General features: G+C 39.4%; 1 protein-coding gene across 2 annotated transcripts in view; it reads left to right on the top strand.

Moving 5' to 3' along the window:
- Positions 1 to 281: 281 nt before the first annotated feature.
- Positions 282 to 21,428, top strand: part of LONRF1 (LON peptidase N-terminal domain and ring finger 1) — a 32,960-nt gene continuing 11,813 nt past the window's right edge. The window contains exons 1-7 of one of the 2 annotated variants that reach the window (XM_025395278.1): positions 282 to 1,066; positions 12,534 to 12,652; positions 14,829 to 14,951; positions 18,024 to 18,173; positions 19,034 to 19,274; positions 19,377 to 19,473; positions 20,761 to 20,875. In XM_025395278.1, the coding sequence (XP_025251063.1) occupies positions 346 to 1,066; positions 12,534 to 12,652; positions 14,829 to 14,951; positions 18,024 to 18,173; positions 19,034 to 19,274; positions 19,377 to 19,473; positions 20,761 to 20,875 (1,566 nt within the window). In that variant the 5' untranslated portion in view covers positions 282 to 345. The remainder of the gene's footprint in view (positions 1,067 to 12,533; positions 12,653 to 14,828; positions 14,952 to 18,023; positions 18,174 to 19,033; positions 19,275 to 19,376; positions 19,474 to 20,760; positions 20,876 to 21,428) is intronic. The other variant, XM_025395279.1, reaches the window with a different exon arrangement.

Below are 21,428 nucleotides of genomic sequence, written 5' to 3'. Positions count from 1 at the left end.
TTGTTCCGTCACGAGCCGAGCCCTCCTTTCCGGAGAAGCCAATTAGATCTCCGACGGAGGAATCATCCGACCTGCGTCCCCCGCCGGGAGGGGGCTCGGGAGGGGCGGGGCCCAGCGCTTGGCTCCTCGGGAGCGCGGCCGCGGGCTGCGTGGGGGAGTCCCGGCGCCGTCGCCGAGCCCGGCCCCGCCCTCGCCAGGCCCCGCCCTCGGGGCTTCCCGGGCGCGCGCCGCCCCGCCGTGTCCGCGCGCCACGCCCCCCTGCTCGCGGGCCGCGTGCGGAGCCGCGCGCCCGGGAGGCTCCGGGACCGTGGCGGCGGGCGGCGGCAGCGCAGCCCTCCGCGGGCCATGTCCTCTCCGGCGGTGGCGAGGAGTTCCCCGGGAGGGAGTCGGGAGATGGCCCCGGCGCCGCAGGGCCGAGGCCGGTTCTGGGAAGTGGGCGGCGGCAGCGGCCTTCGGCTGGAGCGCGCGGCCGCGGAGTCGGAGCGCTGGGAACTGCTGCTCCGTCGCGGGGAGCTGCTGGCGCTGGGCGGCCACCTGAAGGGCGCGCTGGAGGCGTTCGCGGCGGCGCTGCGCCGCGGGGCCCCGGCCAGGCCCGAGTGCCTGGGCGCCCTGGTGGACTGCCTGGTGTTCAACTACCGGCTCCGCCACGGGCTGAGCTGGAGCGCGGCCCCGGCTGCGGGCGCGGACGGCGGCGCCTGCGGGCTCCTCAGATGCCTGGGCTGCCGGGGCTTCCTGAGCGAGCCGGTGACCGTGCCCTGTGGCCACAGCTACTGCCGCCGCTGCCTGCGGAGGGAACTCCGCGCCCGCTGCCGCCTCTGCCGGGACCGGCTGCCGCCTGCCACCGCCAGTGCCACTGATGCTGAAGGGACCGCCCCGCGGCCGCCGCCTCTGGCAGCCGCCATCGCCGCCTCAGACTTCAGAACCAGCGTCGTCCTCAACCACCTGGCCGAGAAGTGGTTCCCGGGCCAGCGCGAGCGGGCCCGGGCGGCTGGCAGACTCGGGGAGCTGCTACACCAGGGGCGCTACCGGGAGGCCCTGGCCGCCGCCTGCGAGGCGCTGCGAGCAGGTGACCGCGCGGGGATGCGGCGGGGCCGGGCCGACCGCACCCTCCTGGCCCCGAGGGCCGGGGACCCGGAGCTTGTCTGCGTCCCGGGAGTCTCCTCTGCTTCCCCGGGGCCGCTGGGCCACTGGCGTGTCGGGTCTCGGGGTGCTGGGGGGTGTGGGAGGGGGCGGCGCCCCGGGGTGCTTCGGTCACAATGGGGATCGCCCTGGGAGCCGACTGTGACGCAGCGCGGGGAGGGGCGCTCGGCGCGGGGTTCCCTCGGCCGCGGCCTGGCCGTCGGGCGCGCGCTCCGGGCGCGGAGTGGGTGACCGGAGCCGTGGGTGCCCCGGCGCGGGATGGGTGGGAGCTGGGCTATCCCGAGCGGCCGCTCGCTTCCTGCCGCGCGCTTTCCGGGAATTGACTTTCTCGCGCCAGGCCCGCCGCGGGGAAACGACTGCCGGGGTGGGGAGAGAATCCCCCGCGAGGACAACTAGGCCGGGAAGGCGGCTTCTCCCTTCCTCACCCACAAAAGTCACCGGGACAATTGGGAGCCGCGGGAGGGCAGAATTGCATAAGCTGGGGGCGGGGGTCGTTGTGTAACGGGTGACGTCCGGTGGGCGTGGCGGGAGCTCCGGGCGGGCACCCGGCCCCGGGAGGCCCCGCAGGCCGCCGGGCTTGGGGCGCGGGGCGGAGCTGCCCCGGGTGGTCCCTTGCTACCTGGAAATGCCTGAACTGGTTTCTCTCGAAAGTTTCAGCCGGCCTGTTTCAGATCATGCTTATTTCCTATGTACTTTGCAGTGCACCTAGCTTATGGTAAAGATGAGAGGGGCTTCCTGATCCAGAGTTCTTTGCCACGCTTCTCTTGGCCGTTCCACTTAGGATCAAGCTGTGGGGAAAGGCCTTGTAGGTCTTGAGTGCATTTCTTAGTCTCCAAGAAGCAGCCTCGGCCTCCTAACCTAGGTTAGCTAGCACTTTCTTCTTAAGGTGGTTTTAGGCGCTGAAAGGGGGCAGTGTCAAGCTTCTCTTATGTAAAAGGAAGAGTTGTTCTTTAAATCAGTAGTTCTTTACCAGCGGGATTTACCTCCCCTCTCTCAGGGGGCATTATCTAGAGCAATATCTGGAGACATTTTTGGTTGCCACCTCTTGTGGGGGTGGTGCTGGTACCGACATCTAGTGGGAGAGGCCCGGGGTGCTGCTCAGACATCCTATGAGGCACAGCAGGATTCCCACAACAAAGAATTGTCAGGCCCCAAGTGCCACTGTTGATAAACCTTGTGTTACGCGTATTTCAAGATTTTAGTGTCTATCCATTGGCATGATAGTTGGGGGAATGGCATGATAGTTGGGGGAATAATCCCCAAGAAAATAGACATCTAGAATAGCAGCTGACTTTAGGTATTACAGGTAAATTTATAGACTGTGTAACTGAAAGGATCATCTTTCGGGTCATCTTTTGTCCCAAGTGGTTAGTCATATTGAACTTACGTCAAGATCTTGCATTGTTTAATATCTTTAGAGTTCGAAGCACAACCACCGGAGATTTTTGTATTCTTTCAGTGCCTTTATGAGGAGTAGGCAGTTATAAAATAGAAAGATAGGCTCAGAACAAAAGAAAAGTGTTTGGAATACAGAATTCTGATACGGATGACTCTGTCTCTCTGGGTGAATAAAGAGAAGAGAAACTGGACTCAGCTGTACAGACCATCTAGTAACTGACCATGGTATGATTTTTAAAGCAAAGAAGCAGATGCCAGGCAGTGAAGACTTGCGCACAGTCACACTGTTAACTGGTTGAGAGGCAGCGCTGTATCTTCCACTTCTCCTAAACGTTGGTCTAGGGTTCATCCTGCCTTATAGCTCATCTGATGAAAATGTTTATTATACATATCCAAAGAAGTTTTTTTGGTCACTGAGGCTGAAACTTACGGACAGTACTACTGATGCAGTGATTCGACCTTAAATTAGGTGTTTCACAAGAATCCAGGTCCTGGTCCATGGAAGAACAGTGAACACATTTGCTAATTGAGGTCTAGCTTAACATTCTGTGACCAATAATAATTAACAGAGATTTTGGTTCTTGTATCGAGGATGTTATGTTTAACAGGAAAAGGCTCTGAAAGATGTAATCTCTGCTTTTTACAAGCTGCATAGATTGCACGTGGGGATTTTGTGCACTTAGCAACTTAATTCTACTCTTGCAGGAATAGAACCCACGTCTTCTGACTTTCACCTCATTAGCTAATTTTTTCCTCATTTTTAGTTCTTTCAAGAATCATTAATTCCATACTTGAAAATGTCCGAATGGCACTAATGAGGATAAGTTTTTTAAATCTTTTGAATTATTAATGTGAAGTAAAATGGGAAAAAAATCTCAGAGCTATTAGAGTTGGTAAAGGGCCGATTTATAAGTGTTTCACAATTTATGGGCGTAAATCAAAATGTTAACGAGTGCAGTCATAATCCATTTGTATGATCGTTAGGCTTTAACTTCTTTGGAATTGGCAAGTTAGGCATTTGACATGTATTTATATAACTGTACAGTTGTAGTTATTAATGACCCTGTCATTATTGATAATGAAAAAAAGATCTTCACTATAATTTTTTCATGTAATTCTTATAATGAAACAAGTAAATACTATTAACTAGAAAAAATCTAGTCTGCAGTTAGCCCACACACATCCAAACTTATCTCTGCCAGCAGCAAAAGAAAGCTTGAAAACCTTTGCCAAAATCAGAAGTTTCCCATTTAGATTACATAAGTTTCTGTTGAATTGAAATATATTTAGATAACATTTAAACCATTGATCTTTTGGTATTAACTCTCAGATGTTTCATAACTTTCTGTCTTTTTAGTATTCAAGGATATTATGTAAAGTTTTTCCTGCACTGAATCTCTGTACTTGAGCCTATTGAAATGATCCCACTAAGCCATGCTGTCTGCCTTTTGTGTTTAACGTTTTTTTACACTGACTCGTCTCCTTCGTGTGTTCACCTCTCCCCTAAAAGAAGACAACAGAACAGTATAATTTACAATTTGTACAGGTTAAAAGAAAAATAAAGGTTATAAGGGGGAGAACATTTTGTTTTAAAATATTTGGGTAAGGAAAATTTTGTCTTTAATATTAATTCTGTAATCCTTGACCAGGCATGGTGGCTCACACCTGTAATCCCAGCACTTTGGGAGACCAAGGTGGGCGCATCAGTTGAGGCCAGGAGTTCGAGACTAGCCTGGCCAACATGGTGAAACCCTGTATCTACCAAAAATAGAAAAAATTAGCCAGGCGTGGTGGTACGTGCCTGTAGTTCCAGCTACCGCAGAGCTGGGGCAGGAGAATTGCTTGAACCCTGGAGGTGGAGCTTGCAGTGAGCAGAGACCACACCACTGCACACCAGCCTGGGCAACAGAGCAAGACTCAGTCTCAAAAAATAAAAATAAAAAATAAATAAAAATAAAAATATGATCCTTGACTGTTACCCAGTATTTTTACATTATTCATATTAATATCATTTGATCTTCACAGAGAATTCTATGGAGTACCATAATATTATCCTCAGAGGGAAACTGAGGCACCTATGGATAGACATGCAATGTGGCTTAGTGATTAAAGCTCTGCATGCTGGAAGCTGACACCTGGCTTCCATTCCCAACACAGCCCTCGGCTCTCTCCGACCTTGTGCATGTTGCCTAACCTCTCTGTGTTTTGGTTTCCTTATCTGAAAAATGAGAATAGTCTCTACCTCATAGGGTGTTGTGAGAATCAAATGAGTAAAAACATGCTAAGTGCTTTAAATAGTGCCTGACACAGAGTAATGCCCAGTAAATATTGATTAAATATTTTTAAAATGTAGAAGTGTGTTTTGGCCAGAAGGTGATTTCGCTGAAACTGGAATCTAAACCTTGAGATTTTACATCCTGTTCTGTTCTGTCACTTGGTAGAGAGTAAAGATTACATCCCGATTTTAGTTTACACATGTTAACTAGCAGTTTAGCATTCATCAATAAACTATAGATACTGAAAAGCTTTAGCTATCAGAAGATCAGTCAAATTATAGGTAAATACTGAATACATTTAAAGAAAATGTGGAGGGTTTTTATTTCATAACTAGGTTAAAATGAAGAAATTTGAATTTAAACAATACAGTAGTTTCCCCTTATTTGTGGTTTCAGTTACCCACATAGTACAGTATGATAAAATATTTTGAGAGACCACATTCATGTACCGTTTATCACAGCATATTATTATTGTTCTATTTTATCATCAGTTATTGTTACTAACTTCTTACTATACCTAATTTATAAATTAAAGTTTATCATAGGCATCATAGTATATATAGGGCTTGGTACTATCCGAAGTTTCAGGTATCCGTGGGGGTCTTGGAACGTATCCCCCCCCCCCCGGGATAAAGGGAGGCTCCTGTAACTTATTTATGTCCTTCCTTATTGTGCAGAGGACTTGAAACAGTAAACATTGATGTCTGTATGGTGATTATAGTTCACAAGTATTTTCATTTCTATTATCGTAATTGATCCATACACAAACTCATGTGAGATAGGAGGGCAAGTATTAGTACACCTAATTCACAGATTTAAGAAAAGTCCCAAGAATTTTAGGTGACTTTCTTAAGGCAAGTAAGTGACCAAGTTAAAACTGAAAGCAGAACCCAAATATGTGCATATTGATTCTAAACGCAAAGTTTATTTTAAAATTAGCATGTAAAACATAAACCTATTCTTACCATCCAACAGTTTTTTATTGAGTAGCTACTATATACCAGGCATTGTTTTAGGTGCTAGAAATATAAAAAGGAGTAAAATAAAGTCCCTGTCCTTGTAGAGTTTGTATTTTTTGTTTCTTTTATAATTGCAGCAAATTGAAAATCCCTAGAAAATGGGGTTTACTGCCTAATTGACTTCTTCTTAACCAAGACTGTATCTCTAATTATTTTCTTTGATTCATAATATACTTTAAGGATTTTTTTTTTTTTTTTAGTGCCTCAGGGTTACTAAAAACATCAACTATAATGGCTATTGATATAAATGATAAAAAAACTGATTGAAGTGTCCCATTTCAAATGAATAATTTGTTTTTTAATCTGTTTCTCATTCATCAAATGCAGAATTTACCAAAACTGAATTATCTTAGATTTCGAGTTATTTATATATTAACTTTTTGTTTATTCAGAATCATTTGTGTATTTGTTGGAATATTTCTAAGAGGCTTGGAAAATCTCAAGTAAAATTTTAAATGATTTTGTATAGTGTTCTGCCTCTTTCCAAAGATATTTCTGAAAATTGGAATTGTTTTATTATTGAAGTTGAATGACTTCAGGGAACTCTATAATGCAAGATGGAAGCTTCTGTTTGGTTTTTTCTTTCCCTTTGGTAAGCTCTTTTGCTTCCCCTCCCCTCGACCCACCTTTGTGTTGTCTGTTGTCCAGTCTGCTCTGCTGATCCCTAAAGATGTTTCTTATCTAGGCTACCATTTATGCGGGTAAAAGACAAGGTAGAAAATGCTCTTCTGTACCTTGTATCAAGGGCTAATCTAATATCTTCATCACCTTGTTTTGAGATATTTTGGAATGTTATCAGCAACTCTTATAGATGGAGCGTGTATGTCCCAGGTGTGGTGTTAACTGTTTAACATGCATTATCTTATTCAATCCTCACAGCAGTTATAAAATGTAGGTGTTTTAGAGGTAAGCATATTATAGGTGAGGAGATTTCAAACAGTTAAACTACCAAAAGGGGATGTGAACCCAATTTCTGTATCCAGTGTTTATGATCTTAATCCCAAACTCCTACTCCTGAACATTCTTAATCAATCATCAACAACTTATCAGTTGGTAGCTTTGAGCTCAGCCCTGGTAACCAAGTCCTACTATACTGAACTTAACGAAGCAATAGAAGCAAAAAAAAAAAAAAAATTGATATTCTGGTTAGCCTTTGAAAATTTTGATAGCTTGATATATAAATCTAAGAAAAAGACACTCACAAAAATGAGAAAAAGGATATGAATAGAGAACTTTATACACAGCCCAAATACTGAATAAACACAAAGTTTTAAAGGTCAAACTTAATGAAGAAATGGAGGTTGTTAAAATTATGATGCTATTTTTAATTTATATATTTCTAGCAAAGAGAAAAAACACAGCTTGTGGAGTGTAAAATAAAGTTTTTATAAAAGAAGGGTTGGCAGAATGTGTTGGAAATGTTGTATATGTATATAACTTTGTAGGCCCAGCATGGTGGCTCATGCATATAATGCCAAAACTTTGGGAGACCAAGGAGGGAGGACCACTTGAGCCCAAGAGTTTGAGACCAGCCTGGGCAACATAGTGGTACCCTATCTGTACAAAATATTAAAAAATTAGACAGGTGTGGGGACATGCACCTGGAGTCCCAGCTACTGAGGCTGGAGGATCTATTGAGCACAGGAGGTCGAGGCTGCAGTGAGCCATGATAATGCCACTGCACTCCAGCCTGGGCTACAGAGTGAGATCTTTTCTCAAATAAATAAAAAAAAAGTACAGTAAATAACTTTCTACATACTGTATAGCAAATAACTAAAAAGGTAAGCAGATACATAAAGATAGATAAATAGACATTTGTTATACTTTTTATACTGCCAAAAGTTAGAAGTAACTTAATTGCAGAGTAGGAAATTTTTAAATAGGTTGTGTATATAGTAGGATATTTTGCAACTATTAAAAATCATGTGGACTAGTATTACATGGAAGAAAAAAGCAGATTATAAACAGCATATGTGATATATTTTATAAAACTACATGTTAAAAATGTACTTCACACATAAAGAACAAAAATATATGGGAGGCCGTTGTTTTAGACTGACCTCCTGCATTAGGCACCAGCAGACCAGACAGAATTAGAATGGAGGCCCTTGTGCTAAGTGCCACATAATCAAACTGAACTTTGAATTTGAATTGAAATGAGCCAGTTTTCTTAAAAAAAAAACAAAACGAGATTTCAGTCAACGTGAGTTAGTGAAATAAGAAAGTCCTCTGTGTTTTAACCCTGTAAAGAAAGTTTTCAACTTTGAAACAACCAATCTACTTTTTGTCCCTTATTTCTGCTTTCTTCAGCCCTTTTCTGCCTAGAAGGCTAACCTCCTCTGCTTAGCTCTTCAGAACACTCATTTTGTAGAATGAGGTGTTGCCCATTTCTAGAATCACAAATAAAAGCCAATCCGAACTTTAAATTTGTGGTAATTTTTTTCTTTTGTTAATACCAACACTGGCTGTTTCTTTGTGATGGGAAAAAGATAGTTTTTAACTCTTATTTCTATATTTTTCAAATTTTATGACTAAACATTTTTTAAGCTTTTGTGATTTGAAAAAAAACTTTCTTGAAGGTGAACTAAAGAAACAACTTTAAGACTCCTGTTACTAATCACAGATCCCTAAGGACTGGAACAAAGATAGGAAACCATGACCAACTCTCTCTTCATCCCGTGAAATAAATGCTTTGGACAGCTGAAGATTAGATTCCTCTGGGAGCAGAGTCTTATTTAAATCTTTTTACTTGCCGAATGACTTACAGATAATACTGGTGAATGTAAAAGAAGAGAAAATGGCAACATGAATTGAGCTTAAGGAATCGAATTTTAATGAATTTTCCGTAGTTCAGGAAACATTTATCAAAGCCAGGATCTGAGGATAAAAGGCAGTAAATAATGGAGTTCACAAATCTTTAAATTACTTTAATAATTGCCATATATATACAATGAAGGTACAGAATCGTAATAGCAAACATGCCATGCTTTCAGTGTGCCAAGCCCTGTTCTAAGTACTTTGCACCCATTAACTTACTCTCATGAGTAACCCTTGAGGTAGAGACTGTTACCAACATATTAATAGTGTGGAGGTAAACAGCTAGAACTCTGGAGCTGGCTTCCTGAGTTAGAATCTCGAATCCACCAATTACTAGCTGTATGATCATGGGCAAGCTCTCCGCTGTTTTCTGTAAAAATGTGGACAATGCTAGATCCGTGTAGAATTGTGCTGAAGATTGTAAATCATTTAGAACAGCACATAGTGGTGTTAATGTTTTAAAAGCCCCTGAATTTTAAAGCTAAGGAAATTAAAGTACAGATACTACTTGAAATTTGCCCCAAGTCACAGTGAGTAGGTGGAGGAGCCAGATCATGCTCTTGGTGGTTATCATAAATTGTGGAGGAAGACCCAAAGCAAAGCATCTTGGGAGGAGATTGGTGAGCTGAGTCTTGCTGGATGATAAAAAGTTATCAAGATAAAGAATGGTATGATAAGGGAGGAGCTCAGCACAGGAAGGAGGCCATGAAATAGAATGGTATGCATGGGGCAGTGTGGGTAGTGAGGTATAGTTGGGACTTTGAGTGAGTGGGAGGTTCATAATGATAATTAAGGCTGGAGAGATGGGCAGGAGCCAGGCGTGGAGGAACTTGTACTAAATAATACCTGTTTTATCTTGTGGATGGTAAGGATGTAGGTAGAGTAGAACTGAAGGCTGGGAGACCAGTTAGCAAGCTATTGCAATAGTACTAGAGAGAGATTTGGGGAGCCTAACCCAGGGTTACTAGCAATAGGATTGGAAAAGGGCAGATTTGAGGCATATCATAGGAGGTGACATTTACAAAGCTGATTCTGATTTGGGAAGTTAGTGGTGTCAGTGATAGAGAATACAGTGAAAAATGCTTTTTTGGTGAAGAACATGCTGAGTTTGAGAAAAAGTATGGCAGGCAGTTGGAAATTTGATGAATCTGAAGTTAGTGTGAAAAATCAGGACTAAAGATAAAGATCAGGCAGTTAATTAAATAATGACCACTAGTACATCTGTCCCTGCTTCTGGTAGATATGGAAACAAGACCAGAGACACCAAGTGATTTAGAATAAGATCACAGAGTTAAGTACCACAGTCATATTCAATACAATTAGCCCAAACCATGTTGTCTCTGGATTTTTGTCAAAGTTGTCAATTTTGACAACTTTATCAAATTTTAACAACTTTTTTTGAAAATTTTGAAAATATGAACTTTTGTCAATTTCAAAAAAAAAAAAAAAAAATGGAAAGTATATAATATGCCAGGCACTTGCTGGGCACTACAGATACCTGCAGTAATGGAGTGAGCGCCAGGATCTTCCCTGATGGCGTGTGCAGCGAGGTGACTAGTTCTCTCTAGTGTCCTCAAGGTCACATAGCATACAGTAAATACTTATTGAGTCTTTCAAACTTAAGTTAATGATACAGTCAGGACTGATTGCCATTTTGTTGCCTTTCTTGAAAGTTTACATGGAAGGCAGACCTTGTGTATGCTTTTCAAAGGGGCTCTTTTAGTGCACTTGGCTCTTTTTTAGAATTAAAAAGAATTTGAGATCAGTAAGTGTGATGGTCCTAATCTTTTTAAAAAAGTATTGGAAGTTTGAACTCACCTGATGAGGGTTTTGTTGTCTTTTTTCTTTTTTTTTTTTTAAATCATTCAAAATAATCCATTAACACTGGAAATTCTCAATAAGAACATTACATACAAGGAGTTAGGGAGCAAGTGTTTTAAAATCTGGCTCTTTTTATCTCTAGGGTGTGCATCTTCTCTTCTTACCCCAACATATACTGTTTAGGACCTCCTTTAGGGAGATCTCAATATCCTGAAGTTTTCTGTGTGGAGAGGGGAAGGAATATGTCTTTTTTTGCTTTGGTCAGAGTGGATACATTTTATAGTTTGACTGTTTTTTCAAAGACAGGTCTTCTGAGTCACTCACTGCTGCCATAAAGAAACTATAAAGGTGATTGAGCAGTGAAGGCATGGATAAAAGGGGAAATATTCAACAGTTCTGAATGTGCATGGCATCAAATATAAAGGAGTGAGAACTTGATATATAAGAAAATTGAAATTAAAAAAAATAAAAATCCAAGAATGGGCTGCTTGTTGTGATAGTGAACTCCTTCTCGCTGGAGGTACTAGAGCGGAGTCTGTCTCAAGGATGCTTTTGGAAGCACGCCAGCTGTGGGTGGAAAACTGCACTTTCTGAGCCCAGTCCTTTATAGCCTGGAGTTTTTGATGCTGATGCTTTTACTACTCATTGTTAGACTATTTTGCCATACATCGCTCTGTTTTTTCAACTCCAGTTGTACTTGACAAGTCAGTATTGCATGATGCTGTTTCACAGTAAAATTTTCTAGCTAGATTATAACCTCCTCAAAGACAGGAATAATGTAAAACATTTTTGAATACCTACAGGGTCTAGGTTTGTGCTAGGAACTCTTAATTCTTGATTGATTAATCATATTGAACTTTTAATTCATATGCATTTTGTTCGGAGATAATTTTTCATTGCTTTAAGAAGCACCAGACAAAATACTCTAGACATGTCTTTTTTAAGAAGTAAAAAGTTTTATAAAATATTAATTTTACTCTTTAAATGTTTTCATTGATATAAAATTGTGGGAACATTGTAATTCCAGTTCTCAGGCACCAGCAACTGAAAGAGGCCTTCCTAAATTAATTGCTCAAGTGAGAGTTATCAATAGAAAAGCAGTCATCTAAAAACTAGAGTAAACCCGGCAGCTATTGATTAATTTTATTAAATTTTATTTAGAGGCATTAAGGTCTTTATGCCCATCTTACAATGAGTACCTTATGCTTTTAAAGATCTCAAAGATAGCTTTAAAATAAGAGTCAAGTTGATGTCATTTGTTGCTATATTAAAAATTAATTTCTTGCTTGGACATCAGTTTTAGAATCTGCGTACCTGTAGTAATTGATTGCAGTAATATCAGTGAACCAGCTAAGTGTCTGAAATTCTGAATGCCATAAGATAATAATTTGGCTTCTTAAGTACAGATGTAGATGATAGTGAAACGAATAACAAAGCCTTTTTTCTCAGGAGTATTTTAAATTAAATATATTTTGAAGTGGGCCAATACCGTTTTTGCTAGTGGCAGGAATTAAAATTCGCTCTCTTAAAAGCTGACTCTTATTAACTCATTTCCTCCAGAATCAAGACTACTGTATACCCTCATAAGATTGAGCCTTTGTCAGTCCCTTGTCACTGTGGGAATTCCACATGCAATAGTTACACATATGGCTATTTTTGTCAATGAGGACTTAGAAAGTAGGGTAAAAATATAAGATTTACTATAAAAAGGCAAATCTAAACATCTAAGAAAGATGTCTTCAAAATCTTTATAGACTACCCTTTGTTAAAAAAAAAAGTTTTCTTAAGAGTGATTATTCATATTATAAAAGTATTTACAATATTCTGGAAAACAGTTTCCTCCACTAAAATGATCTACTTACAATGATTTGATACAACTTCTAGATAAGATTCAACATGTAAAATGGGTTGTGCCTGTACTGCCCTTGGCTTATAGACTTTAGTTTGGTGATTATTAACCCTGGAATCACTAAGTCATTTCTTAATCTGGTATGATCATATTTTGTGGATTATGTAATAATCTTTTAAAAATAATCATATCCTTATAAAATATTTATTTCAGAGCCCAGTGACTTGATTGTAAAAATTTACAGAGCGGAATCATATGCTGGTCTCCAAGAGTTTAAAGCAGCCATTGAAGATTTAAATGCAGTTCTTTTTCAACTTCCAGATTGGCCTGAGGTAAAATTACTGTTTTATGTTTGCATAAATTGTAAAATTTCAACTATAGGGGACATGCATTCATTCACAGTTACGAATTTTAACAAAGTAGATGTTGACTCCAAATAAAATACCTAGTGCTCCAGAAATGTAGGTTCAGCTAGGTGCAATGGCTCATTCCTGTAATCCCAGCACTTTGGGAGGCTGAGTTGGACGGATTGCTTGAGCCTAAGAGTTTGAGACCAGCCTGGGCAACATGGTGAAACTCTGTCTCTACAAAAAATACAAAAATGAGCCTGGCATGGTTGTTTGTGCCTGTAGTCCCAACTACTCGAGAGGCTGAAGTGGGAAGGTCACTGGAGCCCTGGAGATTGAGGTTGTGCCCCTGAATTACCACTGCATTCCAGCCTTGGTGACAGACCCCATCTCAAAAACCAATCTGGGTGCAGTATTTTGAGAGGATGAGTATCATCTCACAATTTTTTTTAATAATAAGAGACTTTTCTTTCATAAATTAGGAACAAACGATTCATGGTACAGGAAAAAAAAGACTTTATTATACAAAATATCTGCAAAGAAATACAGCTTGCCATATTGTGAAGATGGATGCAAACTGGACTTCATTGAATGAGATTTATTAATGGAAAGAGAATAGGTTCTTAAAGTTGGAAACTTTGGGAGGTATTATATGGTAACTAGGTGATTAGGCAGTGATTTAATTCAGAAGATAGGGACAAAGGCAGTTGCCTTGCTCATGTGGCTTTTAAAAAGACTTAGAAATGTGTATGACATACAATCAGTTTACAGATTCTCCTTTTTATCAAATTGTCAAGGCAAATTAGTCCAAATGTGTTCTTTAAGATACAAGTTACTCTTTTATGTGACTTTTCCCCTCTATTCAAACTGTGCCTTTGAGGACAGTGTAGTAAGGCTGCTCTAAAAATTATAAATTAATTAGAGAAATGATACGAAGTTTCACGATGGCATGACTGGTTAGTACAAGGCAAATATACTCAGAATAAGAGGGCAGTGGTTGGTGTGCATGGCTTTAAAACTATTGAAAAGGAATCTTCTGGACTTACCACAGAAGTGATGTAATCAGAAAGGTTTTCTTCAGCCATTAAAGTGGTAGCTAAAAAACTGTTTGACTAGAACGTTCTTTAGGCTCCTCTGATATTAATACTAAGAATCTCTTTCATTCTAATCACATAAGCAAGGAATATTTAAAGCTTACCAGTTGATACTTTGTTGGTGGACCAACCCACAAACTGAATTTTGGGTTTATCAGTGATAATTAGTGGGATTCTAATTTTTGTCATAGAGTTTGCTGAACTCACATTACAAAGGAGAAAAGTGAAAGACAAAATAAGGGATTTATGAAAAGTGTTATGTCTATAAGTACTTTCTTAAAAAATAGCATGGGCAATTATAGATTCCTAATAACTTGGAAGAAATTTACCATATTGCCCTAAATCTAGGACAAAGTTTTTTTCACATTTAATATTTCTTTAATTTTGATGCATTCTTAAAGTCAGTATAATTTTACATGTAATTTCCTTTTCCCTCAAACAGTTCTTATTAAATCAATAATATTTAAATCAGTAATTTCCTTAAAGTGTGGGGACATGGTATTTCTGATCCTGCCAAGCTCTGACTTGGTGTGGAACTTTGGTCAAAAAGTCATTGTCTGGGCCTCAGTTCCCCTATTAGTGTTTCTCCAGGATGGTGTGTAGGTATGCCTTTAAAATGCTTTGGCCTCAATTATTCAGAATTTTAAAATCTGCATTTCCATTTTTTGTTTGTTTGAGACAGTCTTGCTCCGTCACCCAGGCTGGAGTGCACTGGTGTGATCTCAGCTCACTGCAACCTCCGCCTCCCACGTTCACGTGATTTTTGTGCCTTAGCCTCCCAAGTAGCTGGGATTACAGGTGCATGCCACCACGCCTGGCTAGTGTTTGTATTTTCAGTAGAGGCGGGGTTTCACCAGGTTGACCAGGCTGGTCTCAAACTCCTGAACTCAAGTGATCCACCTTTGTCAGCCTCCCAAAGTGCTGGGATTACAGGTGTGAGCTAAAATCAGCATTGCTTGGCCCAAAATCAGCATTGCTGAGCAAACTGTTGTTTTTCTTTACTTGATAATGACTTTTTAAAAAGCAATTCTTACCACAAAGGTTTTATATATGTGCTTTTATTGAAGGTCTACTTCAGGAAAGGAAAAGTGCTCTACGATGCTGGTTTTTTAGGTGATGCCTTACAACTCTTTCTTCAGTGCTTAGCCCTTGATGAAGATTTTGCACCTGCAAAGCTGCAAGTACAAAAGGTAATCACTTTACCAACAGTTACAGTTCAAGGTAGGGCTAAGAGACAGGCAGGGTTTTTAAAAAAAATGCTAATAAAAGTTGGAATAAGAACATAAGTAGTAAATAAATCTAACTTAGGAAGAAATGTGACAATTTGAGTGGTTTTCAGGTTCGTATACTTACTATATTGAGTTCGTAGTGAAATCGAAACATTTCATTCACAGATATTTCAATGCATTTTTTTGGTCAGTTTTCTTTTTTTTTTTTTTTTTTTTTTGAGACGGAGTCTTGCTGTGTCGCCCAGGCTGGAGTGCAGTGGCCGGATCTCAGCTCATTGCAAGCTCCGCCTCCCGGGTTTTTACGCCATTCTCCTGCCTCAGCCTCCCAAGTAGCTGGGACTACAGGCGCCCACCACCTCGCCTGGCTAGTTTTTTGTATTTTTTAGTAGAGACAGGGTTTCACCGTGTTAGCCAGGATGGTCTCGAACTCCTGACCTCGTGATCCGCCCGTCTCGGCCTCCCAAAGTGCTGGGATTACAGGCTTGAGCCACCGCGCCCGGCCTTTTTGGTCAGTTTTCTAATAGTTTGTTCAATCTGAGCCAGATCGATGGTCCTTAATTAAGCATTGCTATCACGATGTTCCTGCTCAGAAGCCTTATCGACCTGCCTTTTGCCTTTTACTTCAAGTCTGTCCTTGCTTACTCCTCAGGATTGCCAATAGTATTGCCCAGTCCACTTGTTTTGCCTTATATTTTTCAGTACTCCATATGTCACTTTCCATACTTTGTTCTATTTGTGGTGTGTTAGTAGTTATTAATTTTTTAAAATAGGGGATGGGGGAAGGAAGGGAGCTGTCTGATGAAGTGACTTTGGGAAGCATTGGGTTAAGCCATGTTAATTAGGTTTCTCCAGAACATCTCATAGCTTTTGATATGCCAGCATGAAATAAAATAGCACTCAGCTCTTGCAAGACTTATTCACAGAATATCTGGAAAGAGTAGGGTCTTCAAAAAATTCTTTGAGAAAATCTATGCTAATACAAATTCAGGGTCCCAGTCATGATGCTCTCCTCCATATACTCAAAACATGCCACATTATTTATCACAGTTGCAGTGTTTCTTAGAGTGTGGCTTTTTGTCGGAATCATGTGGGGATCATGTTAAACCTGAAGAGCCCTGGGCCCAACTACAAGTCTTTGATTCAGAATCTCTGAAATCGGAGCAGCCATTTAAGAAGCAGCCCAAGAGATGTTTATGTACCCTGAAGCATGAGAACTTTGAGATTATTCTCAGATCTCAACCCCCTTAAGAATCCAGCTGGCATTGGTATAGCCTCTATGAGGTTTGTTTGCTTATACATTCTAGCCCACTGATTTAAGAAGAAAATGTTTACTGTTGTCTGTTTTCTGACTGTTCCATGTTCATTAGTGTTATCTTCTTGGTAAGACTGCAAAGTTTAATTTTAAGAGCATATGTTTCTGTATTTTGCATGCTGCCAAACATCCTTCTATTTCTGTAACTATTTGTTTGCTGGTTAATAGGATCAGGTGGATGCAAAACAAATAATGCTTTAGAATATTTTGTTTTTCTCCAATGTACGTTTTCTAAGTTGTGGTATAATTTACATATAATAAAATGCGTGGATTTTACACTTCAGTGAATTTTGAAAAATGTATATATCTGTGTAACAGCATCCCAGTCAAAACAGAGAATAGTTCCATCACCTTAGAAAGTACCTTCATCTCCTTTCCAGTAAATCCTCCATCCCCTGCTCCTAGAGGCAACTACTGTTCAGATTTGTCACTGTAGAGTAGTGTTGCTTATTCTAGAACTTCATTGGAATGGAGAATCATACAGTATTTACTCTTGTGTGTCTGGGTTTTTTTTGTTTTTTTTTTTTGCTGAACATAATATTTTTTAGATACATCAAGTCATTTTTTTGTTGTTGTCTAAGTATTCCATTATATGAACATAATGGAATTTGTGGTTTTCAGTTAGTAGTGATTTTCATTTGGATTGTTTCCAGTATTTTTTCCTGATATAAATTAAGCTGCTATGAGTATTCTTGTACAAGTCATTTTGTGGACATATGTTTTTACATCTCTTTGGCAAAAACTTAGGAGTGGAATTGCTGGGTTCTAGGGTGGATGTGTGTTTAATACATTTTTTAAAACAGAGGAAATATAAATGTGTATATACAGATTTTTAAATGTTTGCTTATTAAATGGAGTATTTGAGCACCTACCAAAGATACATGCTTTTATCCACATTGTTTATATTTCCATGAATGATTTGTGATTTATTCTGATTTTTGTATATTTGAAAGATAACAGCTGAAAAACCGAACCTCCACTTTAGACTTTAATATGTGCTGTATTTATAAATACAGATTGTTTGACAACCAAAAATATCACAATCCCTTTCATTTTATTCTAGCCACGTTATTCCCCTATCTTAGCCTGTTTCTGTTGGAGTTTTAGGCGTATTCCTGAGATAAGCACCCAGAAATCTGATTCTCCAGCTGTCTCCCAGTTTATTTCCTAGCTATTTTAGGGAAGCTGCCATGGGGTGCTCCTAACCAAGTATTGGGCAGCAGTAACTGCCCACACAGGTTAGTTGTTCAGTGAGAGATTAAATTGAGTGTATACAAGGAATTTTGTAGTTTTATAGTTAGAAGTCCAAGTTTAGTTTACATAAGTGCCCCAAGGCCAACCTCATAAATATACATTGAGGTAAACCATGAACTATTTTGATAGGATAGGGCTCACTAAGATTCAGAGATAAATATTTAATATTTCTTTTAAAATCTTTTTATATTCCTTGTGTTAAAAGATCGGCCTTTATCCTGAGTCTTAACTACTCCCATGCCTTCCTTTCAAAGTTTTGAATAGTTTCTTTGCGGGTGATTTGACCCCATGAGGCACACCTAGTTTTGCAAGACTTTTGAACTTACAGTGTTGCTTACCTTGTTCCTCTCCTGCTCATTAAACATAATGTCTGCTATAAACTTTCTAAATATTCTTAATTAGGTAAATTTATATGAAATTATCCTTAACCAAATATTTTATATTTACCTTTAATATTTCTCTTACAGATTTTATGTGATTTATTATTACCTGAAAACCTAAAAGAAGGCCTGAAGGGATCTTCCTGGAGTTCATTACCATGTACTAAAAACAGACCTTTTGATTTTCCTTCAGTGATGGAAGAGTCTCAGTCTCCCAGTGAACCTAGCCCAAAGCAGGTATGGGGTGAGACGAGGTTATCATGAATTTAGCGTATCTATTTCTTTACAAGCTACGATCTTCACTTTCCTAGTTTCAAGTACTAGCACCTACTTAAGTACTTTTAACCTGATTAGTTATCTTAGTAGAATTTTTTTCTATAGCCTTTATTTTACACTAAAATCTTTTATGTAAAATATTTGCTAATGAATCACAATTTTAGGTCACGTGAATGTCAGGAAACTTTTAGGTATTTAAAAATACGTATAGAACATTGCCTTTATGTTTCCTCAGGGTAGGAACAGCTGTGTTATAGCATAACTACTTTTAAACCTCATTATAATGTAAGTCAGCTTGATTTCTAGGGCTGTGTAAGTACAGTCATACCCTGTATCTGTGGGAGATTGGTTCCAGGACCTCTCACAGATATGAAAATCCAAGGATGCTGAAGTCCCTGATACATTAATAAAATGGCACAGTATTTGCATATAACTTATGCACATCCTCCTGTATATTTAAATCATCTCTAGGTTACTTATGATACCTAATACAATGTAAATGCTATGTAAATAGTTATTATACTGTATTGTCTAGGGAATAATGACAAGAAAAAAGTCTATATATGTTCAGGCTTTTTTTTAGAATATTTTCTATCCCCAGTTGGATGAACCCACGGATGCAGAGCCTATGGATACGGAGGGCCAACTGTGCTGGCAAAAATCATTTACTTGTCACAGTGTTGGAATCAAGTTAGTGCTATTAAATGAACATTAAAATGAGCATTATAAGGCATTGAAATTTCATTTCAGTTTGATTCTTGGTGAGAGGAATAAAAGATAGTAAAGAAATACGGTTACCTTTGTTTATTGTATTTTTGTAGAGTGAAGAAATACCAGAGGTCACTTCAGAGCCCGTCAAAGGAAGCTTAAACCGTGCTCAGTCAGCACAGTCTATAAATTCAACAGAAACGCCTGCCAGAGAGGACTGTTTAAAAAGAGTGTCCTCAGAACCTGTTCTGTCTGTTCAAGAAAAAGGTGTTCTGCTGAAAAGAAAGTTGTCTCTTTTAGAACAGGATGTGATTGTAAATGAAGATGGAAGAAATAAGCTTAAAAAACAAGGAGGTAAACATTTTGCTCTACACTTATATAAAATAAATTTATTTAGTCAGAATAGTCTTTAAAGTTTTTCCTAAAGAAGAAAACCCCATGTCTTTGTTTTAATAGAAACTCCCAATGAAGTCTGTATGTTTTCCTTAGCTTATGGTGATATTCCAGAGGAATTAATCGATGTCTCAGATTTCGAGTGTTCTCTCTGCATGAGGTAAGCATATAAAACTTTATAGAAGATGAATATTTCATGTTAGTGTAAATAAAATACAGTGTAGATAAAGGTAATAATAGACAATGTAAAGTAACAGAATGCTGGAATAAAAATCAAAAGACATGAATTTTAGTCCTGGGTTTACCTTTCATGCCTTGGGCAAATAACTGAATCTCTGAACCTCAGGTTTCCTAATTTAGAAAGTGGGGTCAAGCTTTGCATAGCCTACATCTCATTGTTGTGAGAATCACATGGCTTCAGTATAAAAGGAATCTGGGAAATTGTAAAGTACTAAGAAAGTTATAGATATTATTATCGAAACTTACCTCTCTCCATGGTTTTAAATTTGGGTATGAATTCTAATTATGTATTTTATCTATATGATCCTATCTTATTAATGTATATTAACTATAAAATCTTTTTAAAGTAACATAAGGATAAGGATTTCCATTATTCAGAATGCTATAATTCTAGAAGACTAAATGTTTTGAAGTAACATTTCTCATTTACATGAATTGTGTAGGATCAAAAGATTCATACGGGGTCAGGAGGCCTAGTGCTGGTCACATTAGGCTGGTAGCAGTTATATTCCTGAGCAAGTCTTAATTCTGAGCCTTGGTTTCTTCATTTGTGAAGTGAGGGGATTATACTAAACAGTTCCTAAAGTACCTCTAAATCTATTTCTAGCAAATTCAAAACTATCGTGTTTCAAAAAATAAGTAAAACTAGTTTTTCTGCAGTGTTTGAATAATACATTTAGTATTAGGCCTAACATTTCTTTAGGATTCACCTGCATTATTTATTATATCATCTTTTTATGAGTTTTAAATCATAAGGCTCTTATAAACCTATTAAGGAATCATTTTTAAGTTGATATTAAAATGGGAATCTAAAGGCTATACAAAAGCTAACATAATTTTTAATGATGTATTTTACATTATTTATTTTGCAGAGAGTCTTTGAAATCTGGTATGTATTTTACATTCACTGCACATATCAGCTTGTACTAGCCACATTTCAAGTGCTTAGTAGCCATAGTGTCCAGGGGCTGTTGCGTTAGTCAGGACAGCTCTAGGCCCTTGGCAGGAGCCTCTGTTGATGGAGAACTTTTACAACATTCTGGAGGGTATGGTTACACTTATCATTGCCCCTTCCCTCCTCTCCTGCCTGCCGGGCCCTCCTTCTTCCTCCTTTAAATAGAGATTAGTGTTATGGTTCTATAGTAGTACAAGCTTTTCCAGTGGATAGTTTAATGTGAAAACTAACATGTATTTTGGTTGATTTCAGGTTGTTTTTTGAGCCAGTAACAACCCCTTGCGGACATTCATTCTGTAAGAATTGTCTTGAGCGTTGTTTAGATCATGCACCATATTGTCCTCTTTGCAAAGAAAGCTTAAAGGAGGTAAATATTTGTATATGTATCTGTTTGTTAGTCTTAAGTTTGGCAGCATGGTTTAATTTCTGTTCAGCCATAGAAATAGTGATGATCATGTTCAAAATTACATTCTGTATGCTGAGTGACTAACAAGGATAATGTTTTATTACCCATATGCTAATGTTGGAGAAAAATGAGGTTGAAGAGGATGGGGGGAAAGAAGACAGATGCTGAAGACCAAACCCCTTGTACTTAATTTTTTTTTTTTTAAACAAAAGTGGGTATGGTTAGTTATCTGGTCAGGGATAAGTTCAATTTTGGTGATGACTATATTGGGGAAACCCTATTGCCATGCCTCCAACCCTCAATAATAAACCAGATTTGAGGACCGTTTCAGCTTCCTTAACATCTAGAACAACTTCGCTTAATAGAATTTTCTGCATTGATGGAAATGTTCCATATCTTTGCTGTCTGATATATTAGCCATTAGCCACGTTTGCCTATTAAGCTTTTAAATGTGGTTCGTGCGACTGAGGAACTATATTTACATTTTATTAACTTAAATTTAAGTAGGCACATG

Source organism: Theropithecus gelada, chromosome 8, assembly GCF_003255815.1.
Source record: "Theropithecus gelada isolate Dixy chromosome 8, Tgel_1.0, whole genome shotgun sequence".
In the NCBI taxonomy this organism is placed as follows: domain Eukaryota; kingdom Metazoa; phylum Chordata; class Mammalia; order Primates; family Cercopithecidae; genus Theropithecus; species Theropithecus gelada.
This window is presented reverse-complemented; position numbering and strand designations above follow the sequence as displayed.